Source organism: Macrobrachium rosenbergii, chromosome 40, assembly GCF_040412425.1.
Source record: "Macrobrachium rosenbergii isolate ZJJX-2024 chromosome 40, ASM4041242v1, whole genome shotgun sequence".
Lineage (NCBI taxonomy): Eukaryota > Metazoa > Arthropoda > Malacostraca > Decapoda > Palaemonidae > Macrobrachium > Macrobrachium rosenbergii.
In genome coordinates, this window is record NC_089780.1 from 18,644,228 (window position 1) to 18,667,389 (window position 23,162).

General features: G+C 37.6%; 1 protein-coding gene and 1 long non-coding RNA gene across 3 annotated transcripts in view; one reads left to right on the top strand and one right to left on the bottom strand.

Moving 5' to 3' along the window:
* LOC136826197 (uncharacterized) overlaps nucleotides 1-22,507 on the top strand; it is a 39,776-nt gene extending 17,269 nt beyond the window's left edge. Inside the window, exons 1-3 of one of the 2 annotated variants that reach the window (XR_010849538.1) lie at nucleotides 12,687-12,848; nucleotides 15,165-15,371; nucleotides 16,555-22,507. This is a non-coding gene — a long non-coding RNA (uncharacterized lncRNA). Of the gene's footprint in view, nucleotides 1-12,686; nucleotides 12,849-15,164; nucleotides 15,372-16,554 lie in introns of those variants that run through there. The other variant, XR_010849537.1, reaches the window with a different exon arrangement.
* Nucleotides 1,967-11,484, bottom strand: LOC136825975 (uncharacterized). Its single transcript, XM_067082836.1, has 13 exons — nucleotides 10,930-11,484; nucleotides 9,606-9,800; nucleotides 8,749-8,940; nucleotides 8,350-8,508; nucleotides 8,113-8,160; nucleotides 6,970-7,811; nucleotides 6,591-6,752; nucleotides 6,390-6,467; nucleotides 5,183-5,331; nucleotides 4,285-4,399; nucleotides 3,519-3,642; nucleotides 2,832-2,995; nucleotides 1,967-2,164 (listed from the first exon to the last, which is right to left on the bottom strand). Exons 1-13 carry the CDS (start codon nucleotides 11,021-11,023, stop codon nucleotides 1,967-1,969), a joined length of 2,520 nt encoding a protein of 839 aa, XP_066938937.1. The 5' UTR covers nucleotides 11,024-11,484.
* Nucleotides 22,508-23,162: the final 655 nt, after the last annotated feature.

Genomic DNA, 23,162 nt, shown 5'->3' on the forward strand with positions numbered 1-23,162 from the left:
AAAACCAGGTCATGAAATGGTACACGAGAGACATTGATATCTCTCAAGACTTCAAAAACAAAGAAATGAAAAGTTTTGTGGCTAGTAGACTACCCTTCGAAATTTGAGGTCTGCAAGGCAGGCCTCTTTGCTCTGGGCTAGGTTATGTTAAAGCCAATTATGTCAGTCTGTATCCTTTGAATTGGCATTGTCTCACTTTTTAGGGAGATTTTTTGACAAGAAGCACATTTTCTCAGTGTTTCTCTTCTGTTTTGAGCTTATTTCACCCTTGTTTCTGTTGGTGATGCACAGTTGTTCTTGCACTTCTTTACTCAAAAATGCAGGTCTCCAAAGGTCCATGCAGATGATAGGTGGGAGGAAATTCTGTTTTGATTGTGCTGATAACTTTGGCTAATTGTTTGAAAATTACTGTGTCTGTTTAGTGTGATACTGGAATAACCTTCACGCCAGTCCCGAGCTCAGATAAGGAATATATGCTATTGTACACCCGTGGCTTGGAAAATGAAAACTATTAGATAAATTTTTACAAGTTTATAATGAAAGAGCATTGCTGAAATTTACATCAGACTTTGGGTGTCTAATGAATTCACCAATGGGTCCCATAAAGCCTAAAGAGCCATTCATATCACCTAGCACAACCACCCTTTCATGGTCTCCAAAGCCAGATTGACACAAATTCAGAATATATATATATATATATATATATATATATATATATATATATATATATATATATATATATATATACATATATATATATATATATATATATATATATATATATATATATATATATATATATATATATAAGTTCATTTCATAGATAATTAAAATCTTTGACCTAAATCTCTTCACAAATATCTTCTATAATCTTTTAGATACAAAGAAAAGGAGTAAATAAAGAAGTATGAAGTAAGTTCCACATTTAATATTTTGGTTAACCAGTAACTTTAATGTACAAAATCTTATAAAATCAATAAATATTATTATTTAAATTTTATAATCTTCAAATGGCAGCACTCCACCTGGGAGACCAACATAGTACAAGAACGTAATAATTATAATTAATTATAATTACCCATTTTCTGTCACTTACATTTTCATTCATAAACAGCAGGAACCTGTCGTTTTTTTCTGAATGAACATCATTGACAATATGGAACAGAGTGGATTCTTAAAAATCATAAAAACCCATTGAGCGAAAAACAATTTCCTTGGTTTAAGTAATACATTTTTATTTGATCAAATTTTTGTTGTTAAATTCTATGACTAATTTCTTGAATATTAATGTGTGATGATTTATGGATTATTACAAGTAAAACATAACATGTACATGACGCAAAGACACATTTGTTTATACACAGAAACAAAAACAAAACGGCATGATAGGATGAATCCAAATAGTAGGCCTATCTAAATTTAGGAGTAATCAGCTGACAACCTGTACATTCCTAAACTTCGACCCATTTCCTAAATCTAAATCTTAGGACTATCAGAAGAGAGTAAACACTGAAAGATGATATAAATAATTACAGGAACTCTAATTTCGTTATTAACATAACCTTGGTTATTTAAGTGAGGTACTCGTAAGTAAGAGGAACCAAAAGTGGCTATCATTTCCACCACATAGGATTAGATACGTAGACATTCTGAAAACCTGATACTTATTTTTGTGGAATCGCCTAATCCTTATTACTTATATTTACAGTTACATAAACCCAAAGGTTAATCATAATTTTATCGTGTAAGCAAACCAGATTAGAGTCTAATGTGCCATTATACCTTGAAGGTAAACATTGCGATCTCTTCAGCCTACACCTAGGTCTAGGGAAGCTTGGTCTACACGATACAGGAGGCCTGGTGCACTCTTCCTTTAACATTGTACATCTTGCGCACTACCCCAGGGAGAACAGTTTCCAGATTGTCCACTGCACCAGATAGTTTTCCGTGATTTAACGCATTCTGTTTATTGTGCTGCGTTGGTGAATAACGGCTCCACACACGGCCCATAAACCACTTGGTCGATCCAGGAAAGGAAGGTAGATGTACGGGAATAAATGCTAGGCTGCCCAGGTTCGCTGCAACCGTTGGCGCTGTTCGCTACGCCGACTCCTCTGATTCGTCCATTCACTCCCTCGGTGACTAGCGGTCCGCCAGAGTCGCCCTGTGAAGTGAGAAAGGCAGATAAAGACAGATAAATACAGCATGCATTGTATGAAAGGTTATCTTAATTTGCTTATCTTGATTAGCTCACCTTATCAGTTAAGTTATCTGGGTAAGCTAGATTCCTCAGACTTGTCAAACAAGGCACCCTCAACCTATGTAGCTGTGGCTAGCAGTCATTTTAACTTTGATTATCAGACAAGTTATCTGTACTGCAAGCTTTAGTTGAAAGGTTATCCTGTACAGTACAGCGTATCAAACAGGTTACTCTGGTTAATTAAGCTTAAAATGAAAGTTACTTTTATTTATGTTTGGCAGAATGGTTACCTGCTTAGCATTTCTCTGTCAAAACTGGTGATCCTGACTGATTTAGCTTCTCAAGCAAGGTATCTTTCCTAACTAAGCTTGTTAGACAAATCCCTCAGCATAGTTAGACAAAGCCAAGACGTTATCCTGCCTAGCCGAGCACAGCAGACAGATTATCCTACATAACTTGGTTGATCAGAAAAGTTTTCTGGCCTAGCTGCATTTAGCAGACAAGATATCCTACACAGCTGAGCTTTAGAAGGAAATTAAGCCTGCATAACTAGGCTTAACAAAAAAAAGAGAAAGAAATAGAGTATCCTGCTTATCTGGTCATAGTTAAAATGTAGATCCTAAATCCTTACCCGACACTGATCTTCACTAGGACCTCTGTTGCTTGCGCACAGGAAGGAGTCATCTATTCCTCTAGGATACTCATGAAGGAAGAGCTCATCTCCTTCGTAGAAGGAATGACAATCTTTTGGAGATGTCATGGTGACTTTTGTATCCAACAGGAATGAAACTGATTCTGAAGAGAAGATTCACCATAAAACATTTTATGAAAATAAATAAATTAAGATGAAAGAAAGAGAATAAATACTTCCAAAGTACTTTCGTGTACTTACAGTGTCTACATCTTCAGGGGAAGATGAATATACTGTTAATACATGAAAGTACTAAGTTAAGTATTTTTATTCTGCTCTACTTTGGTTATCTGTTATGTATAAGGTATTAGCTTACTATGACCTGTATAGTCCTCAAATTAAGAGATGGATTTATACAGGGAGGCCATTCTCCCTTTTGGTGTGGTAGGGTATAGAAACCTAATTTAGATAAACTTAACTCTGAATTTGCCATTCTTATTCACTTATCAATATTTGCAGTCAAATAACAGAAAGAATAAGGCCTAAAAGAATTTACAGAGCCAACATATCAGATCCAAGACAGAAACTCAGCTTTATAATGTATATTTCTATGGGTTGCAACTATCACTTATGCTTTATTCATAACCTTTATTCACCATAAAGCCCTAAAGTTGGTATGGATCTTACCATCTGGTTGGTAACCCCATCCTGAGACATGACCAATGCGACCTTCCAGCTCTTGTTTGTGAGGAAGCAAGCAGTATGGACGCATGAGTCGAGGGAATCTCACTTCACCTTCGAGTTCGATTACCTAGAAAGAATAGAATGACCAATCGGCTACTTATTTGAAAGAAGAGGAAAGCTAAGAATTGAATGGTTACTTGCGCTAATGAACTGGTTAATGGCCATGTCTGGGAAATCATATAAAAAGAAGTGTGATTATCCGAGCTTGGTGGGCGTTTGTATTAATTTTGTACTTATAATCTAAGTAAATAAGTACACGATTTTCCGTTTCCTGAAAAAAGAAATGTTTAAAATAGAAAGTCCTTCAAGTAAACGGGTATATACATCCAATAGTAGGGAACCTTTTGGTTGTTCTATACTCCTCTGTAAACATGGACGCTCTTTTTCTATTCACTTCTGAATACTGGAACTCTTACTGTGCCTCTACACTCTCCACAAAGAGGGGAAACTGGTTGTTCATCTAAGGACTTCTAAAGCCGGTCAACTTGCCGCGCTTCTACACATAAGATGGAACCTTCTACACTTCTGCAACTTACAAAAGCCAGGAAACTGATGGTCATAAAGCTTAATATGTGTCTCTACGGCTTCTAAAGTTCTGGAAGTTACCGTGCTTAAATGAACTGCTAAGAGTGGAAAATATTGTTCATCTACACATTTCTAACAGGAACATACTGCATCTCTGAGCACATTTGAAAGCTGGGACACTTACTGCTATGTCGTTATATCTAAACCTTGGGTCATACTCGGGATGCAGAGTGGTCTTCTTCACCCTGTAGTTGGTCCCAGCATGTGTCAGGTCGTCGCCTAGCCGAATGGTGGATGGCCTGAGAAAAAGGAAAATATTGGTTTTAAAATGAGGAACGGAAATGTAAATAGAATCAGTATAACTGACTGAGCTTTAGCGCAAATGAATATACCAGAAATGTAATTAAAATGGTTTATGGCAAGATCAGTTTGGTCAGTTTATCAAAGTTCAAATTGTGTACATTAAAAACCTGGTGACTTCTTAAATTGCTTGATGCAAATTGTGCAAATTAAAAACCCTGGTGACTTCTTAAATTGCTTAAAGCCCCTGGGTACCCTGCAACCTTATTTGAAATATTTCAAATAATTAAGAATTTCCAGTCAAGTCTTAGAAGACAGAATCATCCACACCGCTGCTGAATGCTACGAAATCAACTGAAAGCGTTTGAAAATGAATGACATAATTTCTTCCAAAGATCTGGAATCGTCTTTCCCCTCCAGATCGTAAGACGGCGAGAAGAAATCAGGGCGGAAGCTGCCTTCGAAATCTGGAATCCTGGAAACCTGGAAAGGCCCTGAACCTACCTGTTCATGATCAAGCCACGAGCAGTAGTGAGGATAATTTCTTCTAAAGATCTGGAAGTTTTCTTTTTTAACCAGATCGTTGGACTGCGAGAAACCAGGACGGAAGCTGCCATCGAAATCTGGAAAGGCCTTGAACCTACCTGTTCATGCTCAGGCCATGAGCGGCAGTTCTTCTAAAGATCTTGAAGTTTTCTTTTTTAACCCGATCGTTGGACTGCCAGAAACCAGGACGGAAGCTGACATCGAAATCTGGAAACCTGGAAAGACCTTGAACCTACCTGTTCGTTATCAAACAATGAGCAGCCGTTAGGATATGGTTGGGCGTGATAAGGGAACCGCCGCAGAAAAACTCGCTTCCTCTTTTCCCGCCATTCGTGGCGTTAGTTGTTCTCTCGTGGACGCTGCTGATAAACAACGCTGGATAACTCTGGAATTTAAGGAATTGGCGAATAATGGAAGATAGATTTCAGTTGCTTTGTGTACCGGTAACGGCGTGAGTGAATAATGGATCCTTTGTTTATGAGTGGTTACGCAAAGCTGTACATTAGTTAGCCGTGTGAAATTTATACTTTTTCTCACCTATATAATTCTGGAAATATAGAAATTTCATCCACAGTTCTATATATCATTGAAATAGTTGACACTGGAAGATTTTGTTCCTTAGTTTTTGGTTAATGGGTCAAGTGACACGTGAGTTTTTACTGTTGCAATCCAAAATATTTAGCTCCGGAATATAGGAAAATTTCGGTTTAAATTTTATGGATGAAGACATTAGCAGAACATATTACATATTTTATTTCTATGAAGTTTATATTTTTTCGCTGATATAATTTTTAATATGCAGAATTACATGCAGAATTACAATTCTGGAATAAAAGAAAATATTTATCTAGAAATATTAACGTAATCACGTTTATGAGTGATTACGCAAAGCTGTACATCAGTTAGCCTCGTGAAATTTATACTTTTTTCACCTATATAATTCTGGAAATATAGACATTTCATCCACAGTTCTATATATCATTGAAACAGTTGACATTGGAAGTTTTTGTTCCTTGGGTTTTGGTTAATGGCTCAAGTGAAACGTGAGTTTTTACTGTTGCAATCCAAAATATGTAGCTCCGGAACATAGGAAAATTTCGGTTTAAATTTTATGGATGAAGACATTAGCAGAACATATTACATATTTTATTTCTATGAAGTTTATATTTTTTCACTGATATAATTTTTAATATGCAGAATTACATGCAGAATTACAATTCTGGAATAAAAGAAAATATTTATCTAGAAATATTAATGGATAAATTAAAAAAAAATTTTTGTTCCTATGTCAGTTTTATGGGACCTTAGGATATCTGATTATTTTGCAGAAGTATATATACTCTCTCTCTCTCTCTCTCTCTCTCTCTCTCTCTCTCTCTCTCTCTCTCTCTCTCTCTCTCTCTCTCTCTCAGCCTATGTGGAAATGACAAAAGCCATACTTACTATTCCAGGCCATGTTGGGGGAGGCTCCACAAAGGGCTTGTTAGGACGATTTTCTTCAGGCCTTACTGAGAAACCATACTGTAATGGAGAAGCATAAATCACAGTGCTAATGATGGGTCAATGAATCTTCACTCAAACTTAAATACGGATCCTTAACGTCTATACATTAAAAGAAAGACTATCACAGTTAAGAATTCTTACCCTGCAGTAGTTCATAGCCTCTAACAGTCGCACCACTTCCGGATCCAACGGCCGGCCAGTGTGCCTCTTGATGAGCCGGTCAACCCTCCCTCGCAGCGAGAGGTAATCGGAGAGCTCGCAATATGGCACCAAAACGGAAGTTTCAGGAGCATCATGCCGAGCCTGAAGCACAGGTGACGCTTGTTCGTTTGACGTAGGATATGATGAGATCCGTGAGGAAGCTGAGGGATATTGATAATAGCCGCGGTAAGGAGGAGCATGATGATAAGAGTAGTAGGAATGTTGCTGAGCTGAGGGATAAGCTTCGTGGGTATAAGAAATCTTAGGCTGAGCTGCTGGATAAGGCTGAACACCTGGGCCGGATTGAGGTGGACTGTACGGTGGAGGTGGAGGGCCAGGGGTGGGGGTGGGGGTGGGGAGGGGAGGGGGGAGGGGAGGTGGTGGGAGGCTTTGGTGCTTGCCGAGATGCCTCAAGAGCACCGAACTCAATGTAAAAGGGAATGCTGAAGAGAGCGGGGAGAAGAGCAATGATTGCCAGTGTGGGAAACCACGCGTCTGCAATCACAGTGTTCTGATCTGCCACTGGTTTTAATTGCAATAGCTCATTGATAAAGGGAAGAGTAGATAAGTTTAAGGGTGCATGAGTTAAGTTAAGGAAGGGAAGAGAAAAGTTAAGGGGGGCATGAGTGAGGTTGAAGGGTAGATTGGTGAGGTTGAAGGGTAGATTAGTGAGGTTGAAGATTCTGTCACCATTCTGGGAATCCTCTAGTGTAGGCTCTAGTATGACGTCTTCTCTAGATTCCACTCTAAGATCTGCATATTCGCTGTTATTAATTTCTTGAACTTCAGTCAGAACATTTTTAGGCGTTACTGGGGTTGCTGCAGTGGATGGCGGACACACGCATTCTCTAGGGTTTGTACGATGTGGGACTCTGACAGAGGTAGTCGGCGACAATTTTGTGCAGTCACAGGTTACAGTGCTCTCTGATGGATCACTCTCCAACCTCTGGCTCTCATAGTTTCGATGATCATTGTTCCCTTTTCTCCTCTGACCGTTTCTCTTCCGAGTGTTTTTCCTACGTTTTTTGTTTCTCTTTCGTCCTGGAAGACTTGGGATCTCATCTTCTGGACCAGTGAACCTCCGTGGAGTCCGTACCAGTTTAGAATGAGGCTCGTTTTGGACTAACGCAGTCTGGCCATATTGTGGAATCACACCACACTCTGAAAAATACAGAGAGAAAAAAGTTAACAGTTTCTGAATACATGAGATGCTCTTTGTTACGTTAACAAAGATTAACTTTGATTGGCTGTAGCTCTGTCACCTGGGGATATTGGCCTTCAGCTTAATAACAAAAAGGCTAAAGCATCTCTTATTATCATCTTCCACTGCAGCATTCATAACAGAGTTGTTAATATTAATTCACATCGCAATTGACTTTCTGAAATGAGCCAACTCAAATCTTCACTTGGTAAGACCTAAGCCAACTTCATTCCTTAAGCTAACTCAAGCTGATTCACTTACCAAAGTCTGGATTTCGTAGCGTCTGCAATTTGCGGCAACTCTTTGCATCTGAAATGGAAGTTAATGAAAGTATTAGTTTGACAACTGTTGATGTCCTACCCAGGATCTTTCCCTTCACGACTGGGCCAACAGCTTGTAGAAATATCAATCATAAGTTTTGGAATCCATGCATACTGAGGCTGTTTCCCAAAGCATCTGCTGTCAAGTCAAATAGTGATATCAAAGACATTATCCTACCTTCATTTGGCCTGTCGTTTCCTCGACAAACATCAATAAACTTGCTGCAAGACCCAGCACAGAAGCGCAGGTTGTAGGAAGGATTGACCAGGCAAAGTCCAAAGGCAGCTGACAGGTCACAGGTGGCATCGTCACCTCTGTTGACGCACTTGTTTTTATCTGAAAACGACGAGACATGACCTTTTAACAGTGTCACAGCAGCATGCAAAGAAAAGCAGTATCATAATTATGTTAAAGTAACAATGAGATTAAGACCTCTTCACTCAGTTGTGGAAAGACCAGGGGAATCATCTCAACTGTTCTTCTGAACTTAGGGTACAGACAGGGTAGATACAGGCCAAGTGTTGGTCCATAGATGAGAGAATAGGATATCAGACAATAAACTTTCCTTTATCTCACCTTCTGGAAAGCAGGAGTTGCAGGTTGCTGGGCAGTTCATCAGCATGAAGGCAGGGTTGGACTCACACTCGCCTCGGGAACCCCATCCCTTACATGAATGATACAGGTCAACACAGCGTTCCTGGTGGGTCGGCACACTGGTTGACGCTCTGGATAAATCATTTCTTTCTTTCGGCTGGATTACATTTGGACCTGAGAGAGTTTGATGATGAAAAGAACTTAATATTCAGGGACTTATCCTTCACTAATACTTTTATAGAAATGAATATACCTAAAATGTTGCCAAGGGATTTTGCTTAAATGCTTCTCTAGAGGAATGGTAGTTCCTGAAAAGAGTTGCTTGTGAGCAGCAAGTGGAAAAAATCTTAGTAAATAAAACTAATAATACTCAACTGCATGTAATGATGGGGGTTTTCACTGCTTATGAGTTTGTAATTAGTTGTTAGTCTTATGAAACTGATGTAGTTACTCTTGGATGCACCAGACTCCCAACCTCTAAGTGTCTGTGGCAGCATTTCTGCATCTAACGTAGTGAGAAGTAAAGTTATTGGTACTATAAAGTAGAGTTTTCATAAGGAGATCATATGACTTTCTTCGGCTCTCTTCTTCTTTCTCTAATAAGCTATGTAGTGAGGCTAATGGTGTGTCTTTGTCATTTGGAAATTTCATTAGCTACATAATGGCTTATTTGTTTTGGTGCATATGATTATATGCACAGCGCATGTACAAAATGGGAGTGAATGACTCGTTACCCTGATAAGCCTTCTGTTACAGACCTAGAAAGTGTTAGATTCTGTGTATTCAGTAAAGAGCTGAAGCTCTTTCCTTCAAGATTACATTTTCCCTTTTGGTCTTACCTTGGGAAGCGCAAGAGTTGCAGGTTGCAGGACAGTTGGCCTTCATGTAGCTAGGATTAGTTTCACACTCGCCGTAGGCACCCCAGCCTGCACACCAAGGGTGCAGATCGGTGCAGTTACCCGGTTGAGAAGACTCATTTGCAAAAATGTTTATATCGCTTTGTGTACTTTCTCTGAAAGTTGGGGTGAATCGACCTGTAAAAATAAAAAATGGAATGATAGTTTTACAACGATTAGATCATATATTAAAGACATCTTTAGAGCGAAAGAATTTAAAGCACGATGCGGAAGCACAATCATTTTGCGAATTGAGGTGTCGCTTTGAGGGTAAAACCTCTGCTATTTAAACGAACTGAAGAACAAACAAACATGAAAATCGTAGTGTTTACAAAAATCTGAAAGACTGTATGTTTTGTGAAATTTAATCGTTTTTTATTTTAAGAAATGAAAGCTTTACAGGCATAGGCCTACAACTCTTATGGAGCGCATAGACCTGCTACCCTTACTAGGCACGTTTGTACAGTTGTACACGTTGACTACCAAATACAGCCTTTTTGTAGCACTTTTACAGAGTACCCACCTTTTCGTTTTATACTTGTACTAAGTACACTTGTAGACCTACAACCGTTATGTAGTAAATCTACATGAGGTTGTTCACACTTAGACCTAAAATGGAAGGTAACCAAAACCATAGTGGTTATTTCATGTCACGTTCTTACGGAGCCGCCACAAAGGTTTCTCCACACGACTACCCATGATCTCTAATGTAGCCTAAGTGGTTTTCCTCGTGAGTTATTAGTTTTTACGTTCCATAATCAAGATTCTCTCTCTCTCTCTCTCTCTCTCTCTCTCTCTCTCTCTCTCTCTCTCTCTCTCTCTCTCTCTCTCTCTCTCAATAAGATCATGGTTATATATTTTTTTGGGAAGAATTTTCCATGATTTAAAAAACAATGATTGTACAGTCGATTAACAAAGCACAGAAATAATTCTTGTTTGAAGTATTAGGAAGAATTATGAACCGCCAGAGCTCCAATTTTCCATTCACGTCCTCTTCTGTAATTTTGGTTTTAAAGAGAAAACCCTACTGCATAAACTTTTGATTCACCTCTTACGTTATTTTATTTAGCTTATCAGTAAACTTTTTATTTACGTATATCTCTGTCTTCTTGTAAGTTTGTCTGTTAATTCAATATGATTTGACAACATCTCTCACCTCTAATCTTATTTTTCCTACTCATTTACTCTCTGCTGTTTTTTTTATTGAGAAATAATAGTAATAATAATATGAACACATTTTTAATTAAGACCGAATTATTGTCCTTACCTTGGGCAATCACTTGCAAGGGAAAATGCAACAGGAATAGCGCAAGAAGACCGATGCACCTCATTTTGGTCGAGCTAGAGGACCGGTATCTCATCTTGCTTCCAAAAACAGGGAGGAGGACCTTTTCATGTCTTCGGCGTGGTCTCTCTCTCTCTCTCTCTCTCTCTCTCTCTCTCTCTCTCTCTCTCTCTCTCTCTCTCTCTCTCTCTCTCTCTGCGTTCTGTTTTCCTTTAGCACTATTTAAGCTTCTTTAATTCAAAACATTCACTTTGGTGTGAGAATCATTCAATAGTACCAATCCCTTTATAAGTCTATGGTTGCACTTTTTTTTTTATCTAGGTTTAGTAATAAAGAGCTCGGGCCCTTTTCTAACGGTATTTTTTTCACAATTAGTTGTTTCTCCTCAAATTTCACCTCACAGAAACAACGGGAAAACAACTTATCAAGAAAGGCTAGACCGAATCGACCACTTCTTTTCCGCGTACGACCAAACCCAGTGACTACAACAGCCTAGACCGATGTGAGATAAGGCTCTTCTCGGGAGCTCGGTTTTTGGGCGAGAATTTGGGTCAATGGAATGCCCTCGATCGTGTTGTCTCCTGGTTGCAAAATGGTCCTTTATTAGCGAGGCTCATCATTCATAACATAACGGAGCCTCGAGTGATTCATAATAGGTATTTGAAAGTGTCGCCTTTCTTTTCCTTATTGCAGGTCTCGTGAAAGTTTCAGAGACTCTCTGTTGCTTTCGATTTGTTGTCTGCTTGACATTGCACAAGCAGCCTCTGGGGAGAGTTGATCAACAGATGTACAGCAAAGCTTTCTATTTACAGAGACTCACGAACATTATCAATATAATCTCCTTGTGCCCAAAGTTATGTTGATAACCGGAGTAGTGAAAGAAGTGTATTGTTGATATTCCAGTTCGATTTCAATGTTGCCCAACAGGATTGAGAAAATTTTCTGTTTTTTTTTTATCTAAATATCTAGTAATTAGTTTATATGCCTTACCAAAGATTAAACTCTTAAAATAAACATTTCATGTCAAATATATTCTTCGGAATTTGAATCAAGGTAATGTTGGAATACAGTTTTAAGTGGTAAACTCATTTTGCTCATGTAGTAAGTTTATAATTCTCTCTCTCTCTCTCTCTCTCTCTCTCTCTCTCTCTCTCTCTCTCTCTCTCTCTCTCTCTCTCTCTCTCTCTCTCAGAGAATCTTTGTCACAGCGCTTAAGATAAAAATATTGTGTTCATAAACACAATATTTAATCAGTTTTAATGTTTAATGAATTTTTTTTTGACTAAAATGGGAAACACAGCTATCTGAGTCTGCACTACAAAAAAATTGCTCTTAGTACCATTAACGGAATCCTGCCCTACATAATGACCCAGAAACCACCCCCTCCCCAACAAACCACACCCCCACGAAAATGAGTATGGGTCACGGAATTCCTGAAAAGACAATGATCTCTGGATAAGAATTAATTATGTATTCTATTCGCCTCACGCAGATCTGTACAGTAAGTTGACATTAGCGCCGATGAAATCATTACGGTTTTGGTGCGTCTGTAGTCGTGTGTAAGTTTGTATGTTTGTACACACACAATCACACACACATATATATATATATATATATATATATATATATATATATATATATATATATATATATATATATGTATATATAGATATGCATGTATTTGATCTGACAACACTGACAGATGTCGGTCACTGTAGTTTCAGTTTGTTGATCTTGTTAGACATCTTGTGAGCTTGTGGGCCATACCGTTTTTCTACTAGACCTATTCTCATTGGTAAATTTTTTTCATGTGCATTCTGCTCGGCTTTTATTTGCCACCTCATCGGTTTATTGACATCTGATAAGGAAATTGTACTTACAATATTGCAAGGTCTCTGAAGGTAAGCCCACGTTCTACTATCGATATATGCAAGGGTAAGCCTAGACCTAGCGTTAGGGACATCTCCGTTCTCTTTCGCTAGTGATATTTTAGATGAAATTTTATTACTTTACCAGTAAGAATTGTAGGAGACGTTTTAAAAGACTGAGATCTCAATTACATTTTACCGGCATTTTAGTGGTGGTGTCAAACTGCCTTCAGACTTTTAGGCCTCAGAGTAGTCTGGTAAAAGTTGAAAGCTGTTTAGTCGAAGTGTCTACGTGGGATATTTTCTAACCTAGCATTTTATAATTATCTATAAATGTAAATTATTCAAAAGCATAGATGTATCAGAAGCATAAATTACAGATTTACCTAGGGTTCAAAGATTTGAGGTGAATCGACTTGTAAGGTTCCCTTGACTTACAAAATGTACTACTTTGCAAATTTACTCAAGGGTTCAGTGCTTCATTTCAGTTCGTCAGTTCTTGATGGTCACCAATTTGATTATCAAATAGTCTACAATGTAAATACATTTAACTATTGCTTTATGTCTTTCGAATTGCCAAACAGTTTTTAAAGAACTTAACGTGATTTGTGTTGCAAAGAACTTTTGAGGGAATTAAGTGTATTTGGTCTTGCAATACATATTCTAATACACTAAAGCGGGAGTTTGTCTTTGTCCCGCAATAAACTTTATGCAATTCATCACAGTTTGTGTTGCAGTGTAGTTTTTCTCAAGAAATTGTGTGACGTTGCCATACACTTGTCAGGGAATGTAGAAAGCTAGGTCTAGCAATGGGGCACACCATTAGTTTTTCAGAGAATTCAGTGTGTTGAGTGTATGGAGCCACGAAAAACATCTTTTGTAGTTATATAAGGTTTCTCATGCACAACGTGTTTCATGAGGTTTCAATGAGTGGTGTTTATGCAAACAACTCATTTTTTTCCCTCTCCTAGTATTTAACAGTTCTGGAGGAACAACAGTGGAAACTGTATTTTTCCCAGGATTGGGGAAAATATTAAATTTTACAAATAGTAACGGTATATGTAATAGCCAAGAGAGAGAGAGAGAGAGAGAGAGAGAGAGAGAGAGAGAGAGAGAGAGAGAGAGAGAGAGAGAGAGAGAGAGAGAGAGAGAATCTTGAAGAATAAGTGTACTAGGTAATACCCAGAATAAAATTGCTCTAATGGTACTGTTTTTTTTAATAGCAATATGTCCTAACTTGAATTTTCCCTTGGCATAACACAACCTTACCAAAGACTGGGTCTGACCTTGGTTGTGGCCATGGAGCCGTTAAGGCCACTAATGTTCAGTTTTGCCTACACAGGCATAAATGCACAGGTATAACTGAACGTTAGTGGGTTTAGTTCGGCCTGTGCAGGCACAACTGCGCAGGTGTAACTGAGTGTTAGTGGCGGCCTGAAGTCTCAAGAAAAAAGAAAAAATGGACACTTGGAGCTCACTCTTATTAGAAAATGGTCTCTTCGACTTTTAAACCTATAACGTGCTAACAAATGGAAAGTTTCGTTGTTCTGAGAGTTTTCAATACAACTGACTAATCTGGCACTCATTATGTCAGAGAGACTTATATTTAACCCTTTATGCTCCCTTTATGTCTAATAAAAAATGGGAGTTGTTCACTATGAGAAACCAGTGTTTATGGGTGGAAAACATGAATGCAGCCTAACCTAACCTTCCCTACCCTAACTTAAGGTGCCAGATCCTAGCTTAACCCTTAGGTAATTTCATAGGGTGTCACAAATCACTGTGAAATACAGGAATGCATCGTAATCTAGGGTGCCACATTGCAACCAATGCAACCAACTGAAACCCTTCTGATCCCTTCACGACTCATTATCTGACCTGGACTGTTGTAAATTGTAATGAAATGCAAAGGTGCAATCTAACCTGACCTATACAGGTTCCCACTGATTTAAGGCCGCCACTAGCGCTCAGTAATACCAGCGCAATTATGCTTGCACATTCGGCCTGTGCAGGCAAAACTGAACCCACTAACGTTCAGTTATACCAGCGCAATTATGCTTGCACAGTCGGCCTGTGCAGGCAAAACTGAACCCACTAACGTTCAGTTATACCTGCACACTTATGCCTGTGCAGGCAAAACTGAACCCACTAATGTTCAGTTTTGCCTGTACAGGCCGACTGTGCAGGCATAACTGCGCAGATATAGCTGAATGTTAATATCGGCCTTTAGGAACAGAACACCATGATACAGCAGTAATGCTCATGTGTAAAGTGTAGAGTTATGTAACGAATGTGGTTTAAGCATTTATAGAGGTTTATAGTACAAATGTTCTATTTTTTTCCTTCCAGATGTTAAATCTGCCTGCAGACACAAAATCCAACAGCTGAAGTCAACAGTATGCCATTTTCAAGTGGAAATCCCAATTTACATTTGACAAAGATGAGGAAAAGATACTGCAGAAACTTGGATACTTGTGGATAAGCTGGAACAAACCTTACATCAACTATTTTAGTTAACACAGTGACTGTAAGACTTAACCTGTCACCATTTGGCACGTGAGACAATTTTTGTTTCTTGGAGATTTTTTGGGGAAATTGTACCACTTTTCAGAGAAGTTAGATAGCGCAAGAGTTTATGTAAATTAACATCGAAAACTATATATGGACAACTTGAATATAAATCCCGCAAGTGGTTACAAATTTAATAGATGAAATCTTATCATAGCATCAGTTAAGATGGCTTAGTAACTTGAGCTTGGAAGAATTTTGTTTAGAAGTCCGTTTTTTCTTCCAACAGAGTAGCATCAACTTTTCAGTCATAGTGGAAGTACTGTTCTTCGATACAGCCAATTTTTTTCAAAATAATGTCTGGAACATGTTTCAGCAGAATTTTACAATTTACATACTGGATAGGGTTACAAATTTAGCATATTTCTCTAGTGTTGACTATCAATGTAAACATTATTGATTTATGCTCTTGATTTTTGAATGTCGTGCAAGAAGTTGAGAAATGTTTTATGATAAGTGTAGAATGAAAAAATAACGCAAGCAATTTACCTTCTAGTCCAGAAGTAAAGTATGTTAGGCTCAGTGGTTATAATTCTTTTCTTAACATGTTCGCGTTTTGATTTCTTTTTTTTACATAGAACAGGCTAAATTCAGTGGTGAAAAGGTTTTCCTAAAGATATCATAAACTTAAAGCCTTTTTTTTTATAGCAGGAAAGTATGATCAAGGCCATTTACTATTCTTAGTTCTTGAGCTTCAAGTTATGTTCAAGAATGAAGGCAAAGCTAAAGAAGATGTGGGCAAGTTATTCTTGAAATTTGGACTACTGTTATGTACCATAGTTTGAAATCGAGTACAATATTTTCTTTATATATTATTTTTCTTATATATTACGGGTACTTTTGGTTATAACTTGAAATGGGCAGACTGAAATCTAAACAGACAAGATTGTTTACCTGGAAGAAGGTACAATTAGTTTTAAAAGTGAATATTGAAATCCTGGCTTTCTTTCTGCATGCACAAAGAACCAAAGCACTTCAGTACTGAAATTCGATTTGAACTTGATAAAATCTGGTCCCTTTGTAAATGAGAAATCACCAAAGTTGCAGGTGCTTATACTTCTAGAATTTTTCATTTTATATATTTGGTGTTGACTTGAGTTTAATGTCTGTCGAAAAGTATTTATCTGACTTGAAACAGTGGGAGAGTAACCCTTTGCATTTATCATTTCAGAATAAAGTTGGTCACCTGATTGAGTAAAGACGTTTATGGCCAAAACGTTAATGGTGATTTGTACGGAGGATTCAGTTAGGCTCAAGAGAAGCTTCGACTCTGCAAAGCAAGTGGAACATGGGATCTGGGTTAAAATGACAGGAGTATTTGGGCATTAAGATTTCTAAAATTTTGTGTTGAGGTGTTTGCAGTTAAGCCCGTGGTCATGTTTAAATAATCAATTGAAGTTTATTCTTTAACGTAACGTTATACAAAATTGGTTACCTTGCTAATTTATTCAGTTAAAAAAGTAAAGTTTATTGTGGCTTGATGCCATATAATTTCTTCTAGTACGTGTTATTGTATCACTTTTGTACATACTCCTATTAGTTTTTTCATTTGAAGTTTTCAAGAGAGAAACAAGTCTAAAATCAGTAGATCTATGTACGTCAAAATTTGCTGTACGGTAACTTTCAATCGCCACCTTAACAACATAGCTCACCATTTCAGTCTTGTAATCTTGGGTCATATTATAGTACTTAAGCCTATTTTCAAATCTCACTCTCATCAGTTTATTGGTATCTATGTAAAGTTGGTCTAGGTAGAGAACTGATATTCATTGCATCATAAGGGAACCAAAATTTTAGCAACATTCTAAGAATTTATAGGCTCAAAAATTGATCCCTGTCGCCCTTTATTATCACTAACTATTTCTTTTGATATTTCCTGTTTATTCTCTTGTGGCAAGATTTTCTCCCACTAAGATTTACTCCTCCCAGCATGATAGAGTTCCTTTGATTTTTGTGTGGTTGTAAACCAACTACTCTGACTCATGGGAAGCGCAGGTTGTAATCTGATTCCACTTGAATATCAGTTTTCCTTAAGTTTTGTTTTCTGCTTAGAGTTGGTAACACTGGCATGACTGTCTTCAGGCTCGCGGGAAAAATGTAACTGGCTCTTAGTTTGAATAATATACTGTAGCTCTGAAAAGTTGAAAGAACAGATGAATATTCTTCAAGACCTTATGGGTCATTTCCGAAGCTGGTGTCAAGGATCTGTTCACCAGGGACTTTTAGTAGATTCCTGTTATTCTTAATTTTTTTTCTTTAATATTACTTAATAGCGTCTTTAAATGGTTCCGCATCTTTATGGAGTTTCTGGAGGTCACACCTTAGTTTATGGAGTGTTTTAGGGCACTCTTAGTTTATGGAGCTCTTGGGCACTCCTTGCTTTGCAGCATTTATAGAATTTTGGGGGGCACTCCTTATTTTGTGGAGTCACTCAAGGCATCCTTTGTCTTATGGGGCTATTCAGGGCACGCCTTGTTTTATAGAATTATTCAGGGAACCCCTTGTTTTATAAAGTTTTTCAGGGCACTCCTTGTTTTACATTTCAGGACACCCCTTTGTTTAAAGTCATTCAGGGTACTCCTTGGGCGATGGAGTTACTCAGTGCACTCCTTGGTTCATGGAGTTATGCGTGACACTCCTTGGTTTACCGAGTTATTCAAGTAACACATTTGCTTATGGGGTTTTTCTGGGCACTCTTCTATTTATGGAGTTATTCCAGGCACTTCTTTGTTTACGGCGTTATTCCAGGCACTCCTTTGTTTATGGAGTTATTCCAGGCACTCCTTGGTTTATGGAGTTATTCCAGGCACTCCTTTGTTTATGGAGTTATTACAGGCACTCCTTGGTTTATGGAGTTATTCCAGCACTTCTTTGTTTATGGAGTTATTCCAGGCACTCTTCTGTTTATGGAGTTATTCCAGGCACTCCTCTGTCTACGGGTATAACTGGGACACTCACTGGTGTATAATATTTTATTGGCCTCTCGGGTATAGGGTTTTTTCAGGCATAACTTGGTCTATATAGTTTTACAGGACACTTCTTGCTTTACAGTTTTTTAAATAGTATTATAGAAATATTTGCTTCTCGAAGCATCTTCAGTTTTCACTAATTATAGCTTCTGAAAGTCCACAGCACGAAGTATTACATTAGGGCCAGGATTAGAAGAATACACCAACAGTAGTAATGTGCACTAAGGGCTAGGAAAAGGTAAAAATTTTGTAATGTTACGTAGATTAAACATTCACTGAAAAAATCTTTGTAATTGATGGGAGTGAGATTTATATTAGTTCAGGTATTGTCATTATTAAGTTTTTGTAATACTGAAAAGAGAAGTTCTGTGATCATGGATTTCGAGGTATGTAGTTTTCAAGTAATCCTTCAAGCTTTTCTTTCACAAATTCACTCAAAAGATATTTACAGGTAACTACTTCCCTTTTGTATTTCAGATTTTATACTAAATAGCCCTTTTGTATCTTCTTATTGCGTTAACGGGGGTGTTATATTTAATTAACTTTGGGTAACTTGAGTACATTAGTACATTATGTAAAAACCGATAGGGAATTGCTTCCCCTCCCCTTTGTAAGCACCAAATCCAATTGGCCCAGCTGGTAACACCTGGATTTGGACCTCAAGCTCTGAGTAAGCGCACCCACTGCCCTGTAGGCCGGTACCTCTTTAGGTAAAGGCTAGAATCGTTTCCTTGCTGAAGATGAGTATCAGAAATCAATTGTAGCTGAATGATGGATAAGAGTAAAGTGCTCAGTTCTTTGTCTCCTTTGCTTTGAAAACAATAGACAGCGGTATGTCTATGGCCTTTGTCAGCTATAAACTGCATGCAGTAAAGAGCTACCCATCCTAGAGTTGAGTAGAGATTTTGTGGAAGGGAAGCACAAAAATGACACAAGAGTCAGGAAGTCTTTACATTAGCGTAATACATTCCCCTTATTTATTTTCAACTGTTGAAGGATAGAAACACCATAATTCCCTATTGTATTTTTATTTTAAGGATAGAATTGTGTTACAAAGTCTTATAGCATTTAGTAATCAATAATCCCATTTTATATCTTAAATTCTTCAAAAGATAACGGCATACTATGAAACGCGAATACATTTTTCCTTCTTAGATTCATATCTCTCTCTCTCTCTCTCTCTCTCTCTCTCTCTCTCTCTCTCTCTCTCTCTCTCTCTCTCTCTCTCTCTCTCTCTCTCTCTCTGAAGGAAATTCTTGCCAGAGCAAATGGAGTGATGGAAGAAGTTGCTAGTTTATGGAATAATGGTTAGGAAATGTTAAGTTAGAAAAATACGTCATCGACTAAAAGGGTATGGGACTGTAATGGCCCTTGAAAATATGCTATGGTTTACAGGTTAATGAAAGCATAGGAGGTGAAATATTTGTGAACACAAGTAGGTAATGGAGTCTTGGCGAATGAAAGTATTGATGACTGAATTAACGTGGATGAAAGCATAGACTACGGGATAAAAGTGAATGAAACTGGTGACTAAATATTGGCTAAAGTTATGGCATAAAAAGGAACAAAATTACAAGTTTAGTGTTGACTTTTTTTATAATAAAGAGAAGTTTCAGAGACGGATGTCAAATTTTGCATTACCGTTTTCTAAACGTTTGGTTACAAAGTATGGACTAAAGATGTATAGAGTACTTTGTATGGAAATTAGAAGGCTAGAACAAGGAATTTGAATAAGCAACCTTAGCAAGCAGAGGGTCATTTTAAAACGTAATAGGGGCCGTAGTTAATTGAAAATTAGTGATTGTGTGACCGAGAAAACGTTCATGCATAGCACATGTCACTTTTAACTAGGAGAGTTAATACTGAAACGAGGAAGTGTGAAGAAGTTGAGTGAATGGAAGTGTTAAAAGCCGTTATATGATTTTGTGATTTTCAATGAAAAGTTTGGGACTGAAACCGTTTGCTTTGCTGAAGACCACCCCATTTTAGGGTAAGCTTCTTCATATTCAAAGCTTTCAACAATTTCTTCAAATTCTCTCTCTCTCTCTCTCTCTCTCTCTCTCTCTCTCTCTCTCTCTCTCTCTCTCTCTCTCTCTCTCTATAGGGCTACATGAACACATAAGCATACCTCGAAAAATAAAATCTTATTAAAAATATTAAGAAATTTTGTAAAATTTGCATCTAGATTCATTTATGCAGAACTTTTCTTTATTTTTTTCCTCCTGGCAATTACCTCCAATTTCAGATCTCCCATTCCCTCTCCTTGATCCTGCCCCCTCCCAAACTCAAAATGTTCAAAAAGACTAAAAAAAAACTTACTCCACTCCCAGTCAACGTTCATATGACTGACGAGTTACTTTCTGGCCCCCTCTCTCTTCTTGAATCAGTTTTTGCTTGTAATCCTCCCCAAGAATGGCCCAAGGGTCTGTGAAACAGATCTTGCTTTTAAACTAAACACATGTTCATTTAGGGTGTTAATGAATTTTCCATGTACAGAAATTGTTCATCTTCTTGCTGGTGTAATAAGAGCAATAACCTATTGTGTGAACTTGGGTATAGTGTATCTGTCAAAAGTTGATATTTTTTGTCCACTTATTGGTCCATCTCTCTCGTCTGAGAAGATTTTATCCTGACAGCTAAAGTCGTGAGCAATATGTGTCCTGTCATGTCCTAAGATGTTAAAAGCCTCAGGTTCTTGCTGATTTATCAAAAGTTCTTAGAATTTGATATGAATTGCCAAGTTTTATTAAAATCTAGTATTTTTAAAATTTATAGGCATCTTGAGTTGTAGAAGATTGCAATGTACAGTGTACAGGTTTTGGTGTGGCAATTTTGTGCTTTGTAAATATGTATGCACTTCAGTTTCAATGACAACAAATTGTTATCCAATGTGTCATGATCAGTGTATTGTAAGTAGTGGACATGCTGCCAAATGTAAAAAAAGTAAATTATGATTTAAAATACTCTCAGGATTATGTATGATTTTTGTTTTTGCAGTTGATGTAAAAGTTAGTACAAAATTAAAGTCGTTGTTAATGAAACTTATTCTAATGTAAATGCTTTAAAGGTCATTCTGAAGTCTTGCATTTCAGTGCTTTCTGTCACTCTTGGGTACCTGGGCTCTCTGAAAAGGGGTCCAGCTAGGTCCAGAATTGCCCTGTTTGTCTCTGATCTCTACCATTTGTGTCCTTGACATAAAGGAAGGATAAAGAACTGCAACAATCATCTTTAGAAGACTGTGTAATAAGTTCTCAAAGCCCTTGGTGGTATAAAAGTAGTCCAAGTGTGTGTTGTGTGTCTTGGTATGGGGAATAAGTTTGCGAATACCTTGTCGTTGGTATGGAAGTGGTCTAGATTTGTAAGTGTTCATGCATGTGTTGTCCTGAGTTTACCATTTTCTACGACTTGAATTATGGCTGATGAAAATATTCTTGGTTTATTTGATTTCATGAAATGCACTGGCATGAGATCTTAGTGCAGAAATATATTGAACTGACATGGGATACTGATGTGCAACGAAAATAGCCCAGTTTTAGCACTTTGCGATTAAACTAGCCCGTTTTTTGGTGATTTTCAATTAAAATAAACAATTTTGGTATTTTGCAGTTAAAATAACTCATTTCAGTGCTTCGCAATTCAGATCGTCCATTTTTAGTAATTTGCAGTTAAAAGAGTCCACTTTTAGTACTTCATAACTTAAGTAGCCTCCTGCTCTGGAGAAAATTTCCTCCATTGCCGTCCAGAAGTATCTGTTAAGCTTACATTGGCTGGAATTTCTCAGTATAGGAACTCGATGTTCTACAGTAATAAATCACATTTCGCATCGCTATATTTTTAATAAGTTAATCAGGTACGGGACCAGGCTTCCGAACATTGGGAATTGCCTGCGAGCTCCCAGATTAAATTTAGTATTCGGCACAGATTTCTTCTAGTGCATAGTAGGCCTACTATATTCACTTATATTTTTATAAATGTGTGGCACGAATTCATTTCGAAATTCACTTTCAAAGTTTTATCCAGTAGATTTTACTTGCTCATGGCTGCATCCTTTCATTTTGAAGCTTAGTTAGTTCCTGATAATTAAGGCAGTGCCACTTAATATATCCCACAAATTTTGTGTAACACTGGCAACTCGCTTTCACGACTTTTAGAGTAAGTGACGTAAGTAACTGGTGTCGTAGTCCCGATATCTTGTATGTGAGACTAGTAAGGACAATTTAACCTAGGTTTTTTCTATAAACAAGCAACCACCAGCAGAGGAAAGGTGGTTACCATAGTACGAGAAATAGAAGCAAAAGGCTTTCCATATTTATTTTTTAAACGTTTTTAAGAAGACTTTAGAAATGTCAGTGAATGACTCGCTTGTGACCAGAGATTTAATAATTTCTTGTAAAATCCACGAATTTGTAGACCACAATAAAATAAAATCTGAAAAGCACAAGTAACTTTGATAATATTTTATTACTGTAGGCTAGATAATATTTGATTATCGAAGGCTGTTGCTTTGGAGTTGAAAGCTTAAATCTTGCATATAAATACAGGGCCTTCTAGATCTAACAACTTGACTTAGAGGAAACCGCTTGTTTAGTTATCTGTCATTAGCCGGTCCTTAGACTAACATGTCGCTTTTCAGAGTGGTTTGAGTCATAGAGAAAACCCCGTGCGGAATACAGGTATAATATTGGCAAAGAAATGAGAGCCTTGCATAGCAATGGTCTATACTTTATAGGTAAAAGGGCATTGTTCAACCATACTGCCTTGAAGTGATATCTTTACACTTTCATTGAGTGATGTATGATAATTGTCTCTC